Here is an 8,600-nt window from a genome sequence, read left to right as displayed (position 1 = left end):
AAACCTGTGACCTGATGATCGTTTGGCAGGTGAGGCTACTGAGGCATTTTACCTACAGCAGGGATGTGGGCAGGACAGGCACCCTAAAGCATATTAACACGATTTCCAGGACTGACTAGATTTCTCTGGGCTGGGCATCAGGAACACCCTGAAATAGAGAGGGAAACTCTTTTGAGGGAATGCTCCTAAACAACCATAACCCAAACTGTATCCACTTCTTCTCTGAAAATTGCTGCTATCTGTCCTAACTTATCACCAGGGAATAGCTTAGATGTTGCAAGCAAACAATAGAACCCTTTGTGTATTTGGAGAAGAAAGAGATATGAGTAATACTGTGCCTTCCCTTGGATCTATATAAGTAATTATTCTTACAGTACTAATGTGTGAGAGACACACCTCATGCTAAAAACTAAACTCCTGAATTCCATTTGTCATCCTCAAGGCCTGAGTCAACTCTCTACTCTACGAAAGTTGACTTTGTAACTTTAAAAAACCTAAATGTTAAATTTTAGTTTTTCCTAAAAATCTTTTGAAATGCTTATTTAAACTATTTAGAAGATTAGAAAAACTAACACAGACTAGCATTGTAATCAAAATTTTTTTTCCCCAACAAACATATATTAAGCACCTGAAATATTGTAGGCATATTACAGGCATTGGAAATTCAATTGGGAACAAAACAAAGTCCCTGCTCTCAAGGTTCATATTAGCTAACTAGATGACAGAAGACCAACAAACAAATAAGTCAAACACAGCATACATACAGATGCAATGTCAAGTAGTTATAAATACTGAAAAGGAACTGAATCCCTATAAAAAGGCAGAGAGTGACGAGGCACTATTTTAGTTAGGTATACGAGTCTGCTTTGTCAAGATCACAAATAGTTTCCCTTTTTATTAAAATCAACAATCAAATTTCAGTTGTCATTTTACTTATCCTATCAGCATGGTTGACACAATTCATTTGCTTGACTGTGGGGACATTACCTTTCTATCCCAGAAGCTGCTTCTTTCAGTTGGTTTTGCTGGTACCTCCTTTTCTTCCTACCTTCTAACTGAAATAAAGTACTATTATGCCCACGATTTCCAATTTTATCCACAGACTTTCAAGTTCAGGCTTATATATCCGACTGCCCACATGCCATTTCCACTTCCATGTACAATATGCGCCTCAGAGTTAACATATCTAAAGCTAATTTTAGATCTTCTCCACCAAATATGCTGTCCATTTCTAATGTTTTCTTTCTTAGTAAATGTTAACTCCTCTCTTCCATTCGCTGAGACTCAAAATCTTGTAGTTCTTCTTGATTCTTTTTTTTTCTCACATCCTGTATCCAATCCATCAGCAAATTCTGTTAGTTCTACTTTTAAAATGCACTTGGTATTGGATGCTTTTCACCACTGTCTTCTAAACTATATAACCCAAACTACCTTATTTCCATTGGATTATGACAACAGTCTTTTAACTGCATCTTCCCATATTTATTCATTCTTCCTTCCCTCCATTACATCCAGGGTCAGTTTTTACAAAAGAATGATTGTTTTCTTTGAATTTAAGTCCTACCGTATCACTTTCCTAACAAAATCCCTTTCATTTCACCCAGAATAAACTTCAGTCGTTCCTATCGTTAAGGCCCTACACTTAATCTGACCTTTCATGATCTCCCTAACCTTATCTTGTACCACTCTTTCGAGTTCATTCTGCTCCAACTTCACTGGCTTCCTTTCAGAGTTTGTAGACTCTTAACTCTGGACCTTTGCATATGCACTTCCTGTTACTGGGAACTCTCTTCTTCCACATACTGGCATAAATATCTTCATTATTTCATTTGAATCTCTGTTCAAACATCACCTTCTTAGGGAGGCTTTCCTGGTCCAAGCTGTCTACAACAAGTACAGTAGTACTTTGGTATCTGTGGGGTTTGGTTCTAGGACTTCCTGAGGATACCCTATGGAATGTAGGGTATGCACATCTTCCTGTATATTTAAAATCATCTCTATATTACTTATAATAGCTAACAAAATGTAAATGCTATGTAAATACTTACTACACCATCTTGTTAGGAAATAATGAAAAGAAAGTCTGCGCATGTTCAGTACACATATAGTTATCTTTTTTCCCGAAATATTTTTGATTCAAAGTTGGTCTAATCCATGACGGTAGAATCCACAGATACAGAGGGCTGACTATAGTACCCTTCTTCCCATCACTTCTGTCAATGTCCTTACTACTGTGCATTGTCTGCACTTATTACTCAGTTGGCTGACATGTTTTGTGCCTGTGTGTGTGTAACTGTTATTAATTGTTCTTTACTGTTATCTGTCTCTCCTCACTAGAATATAAGTTTTATGAGGTCAGAGATTTTGCTTTGCTTTGCTTTTTTTCGTACTATATTCCTAGTGCCTGATATGTATAGGTGTTCAATAAATACTTTTTTTTTTTTTTCCTCTTGAGACAGAGTCTCGCTCTGTCACCCCAGCTGGAGTGCAATGGTGCGATCTTGGCTCACTGAGACCTCCACCTCCCAGGTTCAATCGATTCTCCTGCCTCAGCCTCCCAAGCAGCTGGGACTACAGGCACCTGCCACCATGACCGGCTAATTTTTGTATTTTTAGTAGAGATGGGGTTTCACCATGTTGGCCAAGCTGGTCTCAAACTCCTGACTTCAGGTGATCCACCCACCTTCGCCTCCCAAAGTGCTGGGATTATAGGCGTGAGCCACCACATCAAGCCTCAATAAATACCTTGTGAATATATGCCTTCCACTGGCCATTAATAGTAGTTAAAAAAAAAAAAACTCACTAATTGGAAATAAATGGAAAGAAGGCTAGCTGATTCTTCTAAATGGTAGAATATTTACTTGCAAATTCATGAATTTTTAATCAATAATTGGCAAAATCTGTTTCAAGTAAAAAATACATCTTTGCCAACTTAGATGAGTGAAACTCATTACTAATTGCTATATTGATTTTGTATATGCAAATGTGCTTTTAAAGATCCTGACAAACTTTCTCCTAAATTGATTTACCAGGTCTCCTACAATTTGTCTGTACCTGTAGTTTGATTAGTAAGCCTTTTGCTGATATTGTTGAAGTCATTCTCAAAGCACCTAAAATACAATCTTCAGCTCATTTAATGTCAAACATTCTGAAATTCTAAGTTTTGAGAATCCAGAATACATAAAGTTTTACAGTATGTCTATTTCTTGGATGTTTAAAAATATAATAGCATATATATTTTAAATGCAAATATTTATGACTTGGCAGCATTAATGCACTTATAATTTTCAAAATCAGTAATAAAATTAAAATTCAAAGTAAGAGAAAGGACTAATAACATTTCTCTCCAGCATACGTGTGTATGTGTGTGTGTGTGTGTGTGTGTGTGTGTGTAGTAGGGGTCGGTGTGCATGTTTTTAATTTTATGAGTCATATTGAAATTTCTCTGAGACTAGGAACTATGTTACTTAGGCTAGTAACTTACATAGTGGATACCAACACATTTTAAAAATTCATTCAACAAAATTTGTTGAGCACCTACTCTGTGCCCAAAACTAGGATACGAGATGATGATACAAATCTATTAATAAATAAAATAAATATGATAATTTATTAAATACAAATGAATAATGATCACAGATTGTCTTGCTAAATTCTATGTAAAATACATATTTCTGCATTATATTTAGCATATAATTCCATAAATTATAGTTTAATCCTAATGGGAAAAAAATAAATTTATTCCTGAATACATTTGATATAAAATTTTTTTATACTCCTTGAAAAATAGCTTTTCTAAATGGGTAAAACTGCCTTCCGAAAGAAACAAGGCTCAACAAAATTTCAAGAGCAATCAAAAAAATAAGCAATGAAACTTCCTTTTAGTTTGAACCTCAAATTAGATCTATGTAGAGCAGTATATTTCATAGAACCTCTATGGAAGCAGGGTAGAACTAGACAATGTGAGAAGGAAATGTCACAGGAATTAGCTTTAAGATAATAAATCAAAGTCTCATGTGCATTCATGGCCCTATCAGGATTGACTGTCTACTTTGCAGGTTCCTCAGCATTGTGTTCCACTACCTTAAGTGAGGATACCGCAGACATACTGCTGTCTACCATTAGCTACTCAGAAAAAAGTGAATGCCTCAGAAGAGGCATAATCAGAAGTTATTTACTTATTTTTATTTTTTTTGAGACAGAGTCTCACTCTGTCACCCAAGCTGGAGTGCAGTGGCATGATCGCGGCTCACTGTAACCTCTGCCTCCTGGGTTCAAGCAATTCTTCTGCCTCAGCCTCCCGAGTAGCTGGGACTACAGGCACACACCACCACACCTGGTTAATTTTTGTATTTTTAGTAGAGACGGGGTTTTACCATATTGGCCAGGCTGGTCTCGAACTCCTGACCTCGTGATCCATCTGCCTCAGCCTCTCAAAGTGCTGGGATTACAGGAGTGAGCCACTGCACCCCGCCATAATCAGAAGTTATTATTCAACTGTAATATCCAAATGCTAACACATTCATCCAAGAATCAAAGGAAAGTTCAAAATTTTGAAAGCCCGTTATTTTCAAAACAGAATATAACATACAATATTTTATTTTATTTTTAAAAATAAAGCATCTGATAGAGCACTTAGTAGTAAACTAAAAAGTACTTAGTTTACTATGATTTGCACCAATGGAAGTAAGCTCTGCGGAGCACTTAAATGCCAGATGACTCCAAATCCACAATATTTTCTTTTTTGCCCACATATTTATCTTCATAATTAGTTTTGGTATATCTAAGTTTTTCTTCTCCAATAGAAAGAGGAAGTAGCACCTTACACCTACATGTTTGCAGAGATAATATATATCTAATGATCATATAATAAGACTTTTAAATCCTTGAATGAAGGAATGAAATCTTTGAATCCTTTTTTCCTCCCTACGTTTTATGCATCATGTAGTGTAGGACCTAGTACAGAATAGGTGTTCAAAACACAAGTGGTCAAAGAATATTCATTTACAGATAATTAAGATTTGATGCTCATGTATTAAAAGAAGTAAGAGTATTTTTAGTCTTCTGGTAGTTCTCTTATATTACAGTAAAACAATAATTCTAGGTTTTGCTAAGGATTGTACTTTTTGAACTAATATATTACTTTTGCAAATTAATTTGGTAATATTAGCTATTCTAACAAACATATCTCCACATTTTAATGGGGTAACAAAATAAATGAGTAAAGCCTAATGCATTATTTTCTTAGTAAGTGGGCAACATTCCTCTGTGTGGTAATTAAGGGACTCTCCTCTTTGTCTCTGGGGTTCTGCCTGCCCTGGGTCTTAGAAGTCTCTGCATTCAGCTAAGGATGGGAGTCCGTAGACTAGAAAATGTATAACTGCTGCTTAACTGCCTTGGCCTGAGAGGGACCAACCACCTCAGCCCACAGTCTGTTGATCAGAACTAGTCACATGGACCTACTTGGTCAGGCTAGAAATGGGATCCCTCACTGGGCAGACACTTCCCAGAGTGAATTATACTAAGGAAGGGAAAATACATTTTTTTGGTAGACAAAAAGTTATCTTTTTTCAAGTGTTTGCCCGCTACGATTTCTTGATAAGCAGGACATTGTCAAAGTCAGCATCTGGGAACTGAAGTAATCCTTTCAAAATGTAAATTCCAAATATAAGGTATTCTCATGCAAGCGGTAATATAATTATGGACTGCTAGGGCAGTCTAACATGGGGGTTCCCAACTCCTGGGCCACAGAACAGTACCAGTCTGTGGCCTATCAGGAACTGGACTGTACAGCAGGAGATCTGCAGCAGAGTGAGCAAACATTACTTCCTGAGCTCTACCTCCTGTCAGATCAGCAGTGGCATTAGATTCTCATAGCAGTGCAAACCGTACTGTGAACCGTGCATGCAAGGGATCTAGGTTGCACACTGCTTATGAGAATTTAATGCCTGATGATCTGAGGTGGAACAGTTTTATCCTGAAACCACCCCCCACTACCATCCATGGAAAAATTGTCTTCCACGAAACCAGTCCCTGTTGCCAAAAAGGTTGGGGACCTCTGGACAGGACAGAAAAAGAATGGCAGTAGGAGAGGGTAGGACATCTGAAACAGTATCTGAATAAAAAAGATGATCTGGCTGTTTACTTCAGGAGGCCAGGTGTATGAACACAAGTGGTTGCTAGTTAATATGCTGCTGTTCTGTTTCCCTTAGAGCAGGATCCAATTTTGTTTGAGGTGTCAGTGTTGCAGCAGTTACGGAATCATACACAGGCATTAAAAGTTCCTGTTGATAATGTGTTGGGAAGTGATTATGAGTCATAACTTTTTTTTTCCCCATACATACCTTAGCTAGGAGGTGTCCTAGACTTGTAGCGGACTAAAGGGTGTGCCTGAAAGGTGTGCCTTTATTTCCTATCTGTATCATCTAATTTTATATGGTGCTGACATTTTAAGCCTTCTGATCTTGGTTCAAAGATGTTTATCCTATACCCAGTAAAAAGTTAGTCAAAATAACGGGGGAACTTCATTTTTTTCCTAATATGTAGGAGAGAATGTCTTGGCCTTGGAAATGAGCATCCCCGGACATGGTTTCCTGGTCTTTCTGAAGGAGGCCCTCTTCACCCACAGGTCTTGGCATCGCTCCCTCACTGTGTGCCATCTGGCCAGGGACCAGCTTCCCAAATCTGCCTTAGCAACTAGCTCTGCCTGTGCTCAGGAGGCTGTTTTAAACAACCCCTTCCTGAGGAGATTACAGTGACCTCTCAGAGCTCATAATTTTATGTTCTCTGAAAATTCTAGGCTTTATTGAGGGCAAGAACAATTTTCAAATACACTCCCACCCCACCTAATTACCCACCACAGTGTCTGGCATATAAATAAAAGGAGTACAGAAAATATATTTATTGAATGAATTGTTTAATTACCACCCAATATCCTGGGGTTGGAAACTGGGCAGCAGAATCTCAGTGCCAATGGCAGGCTCCCTATCCTGGTGGGACACACCCTGCGTCTGCTCCTTTTGCTAGGCCTCCACAGAGGTATCTAGTGTGTGTTTCTACACAGTGTAGTCCACATCAAAGCCATGCTGCAGTACAATCAGTCTCTTACTCAAAATTAATTTTCAAGTTTGAGCTTTAATCTAATCCTTGTCTCCAAAACACTTCTGGCTTCATCTCCCAGCTCCCTGAACTTTTTTTGTTTTCGTTTTCTTTGTGTGTGTGTGTGTGTGTGTGTGGTATCTTAAATCTTTTATTGGACCCGTGGTCCAATTGAGGAAATAGGAAAAACCTGATACTGAAGGACTTTGGAAATAAAACAGGAAAGACGAAGGGTGAGAAATTTATTCAGATTTCTTCATAATTCCCCCCAAAACCTCCAACCACGTTGCCAGTCCTTGGGTGCTGCGGTTGGTCGGGGAGAGGGGCTGTGTGGAGGTGACCTGGTAGACGGAGACCCGCTTTTCACACTCTGTGGCACAGCAGGCGGGCCAGGAAGGAACATTTGGGCAACTATCACTCTTAGCCCTGCCGCGCCTGACTTTCTCTCCTCTAGTTTCTTTTCGACCGGAGGGACAAGTGTGGGGATCCGCTTTGGACTCCAAGGCCCTGACCGCACTGGCAGCACCAAGCGGGTGTAGAATGACTCGAAGGAGCAGGGAACGAAGATGGGTGTCAACTGTCCCGGCCAGTGGCTGCGTGTGTGTGTGTGTGTGTGTGTGTGAACAGAGAAAAGGCCACCCCTTCCCGTGTTTCTCCCGTCTCCTCGGTTCTTGGAGATCCGCAGGACTGCCCCAGGTAACTCCGAGTTGCCCTGGGCCGCTGGGGCTTGATCCACATCCTCCTCCAATAGCCCGCTCCTGCGTTTCACAGCGCCCCGCGGCTCGGTGTGCACGCCTGGGTGGGACACAGTAACAGCCCCTACGCCGCCAAAGCAAAAGCAAAAACAACCGTACACCCCATCGCAGTCACAGCTTTTCTCCGCAAGGTAAGTTGTTTATTCGTCGCCGTTTTGGCGAACCTCCCCGGACAGCTGCGGCAGCGACGGCAGCTGCGCCGCGGGCGCCGAGCTCCCAGCCTCTTCCTTCCTCCGCCCTCTCAGGGCTGCCTCTTACCCCCACCCTCTTCCCTCCTATCCCCGCCTTTTCTCTTCTTGCCCTTTCGTGGGCCACGCAAACACCCGGAGACACCCTCTGCACTTGGCTACTCACACTGCGGCTTAACCCAGCCGACAAGGCACGCTTGCCAAAGAGGCGCGGGTGTGCGTGTGCGGGGTCCGCATTCGGACGCCAAAGGAGGGTGGCGTGGTAGAGCCCTTCTCCTCCCGGCCGCGACCCCTTGCCCACTCTCTTTCCCTAATCTCGGCCTGCCAGCAAAAGTGACACCTGAGCAGGGACTGGGCGGTGGAGGCTGCAGGCCCGCTGGTCCGGCAGCTGGGAGAAAACAGAGCAAGGGGCGGGGACAACGAGGAGGAGCGGGAGGCGGGACGAGCGGGGAGACCGCCACCTAGCACTGAGTGATGCGCACTCTAGCCAATGAACGCGCGGGACTCCGACGTCGGGGCGGGAGGTCGGGGGCGGGCTCAGTGGGGAGGAGGAGGCTGC

General features: G+C 41.5%; 1 protein-coding gene across 1 annotated transcript in view; it reads right to left on the bottom strand.

Moving 5' to 3' along the window:
• Window positions 1-7,321: 7,321 nt before the first annotated feature.
• Window positions 7,322-8,600, bottom strand: part of LOC105512700 — a 1,832-nt gene continuing 553 nt past the window's right edge. Inside the window, exons 2-3 of the mRNA XM_011943266.1 lie at window positions 8,208-8,502; window positions 7,322-7,893 (exon numbers count right to left, since the gene is read on the bottom strand). Coding sequence (XP_011798656.1) covers window positions 7,355-7,893; window positions 8,208-8,502 — 834 coding nt within the window. The 3' untranslated portion in view covers window positions 7,322-7,354. The remainder of the gene's footprint in view (window positions 7,894-8,207; window positions 8,503-8,600) is intronic.

The sequence above is a fragment of the Colobus angolensis genome, unplaced genomic scaffold (genome assembly GCF_000951035.1).
Source record: "Colobus angolensis palliatus isolate OR3802 unplaced genomic scaffold, Cang.pa_1.0 Scaffold217, whole genome shotgun sequence".
Lineage (NCBI taxonomy): Eukaryota > Metazoa > Chordata > Mammalia > Primates > Cercopithecidae > Colobus > Colobus angolensis.
Note: the sequence above shows the minus strand (reverse complement) of the source record. Positions and strands in the feature narration are given on the sequence as shown.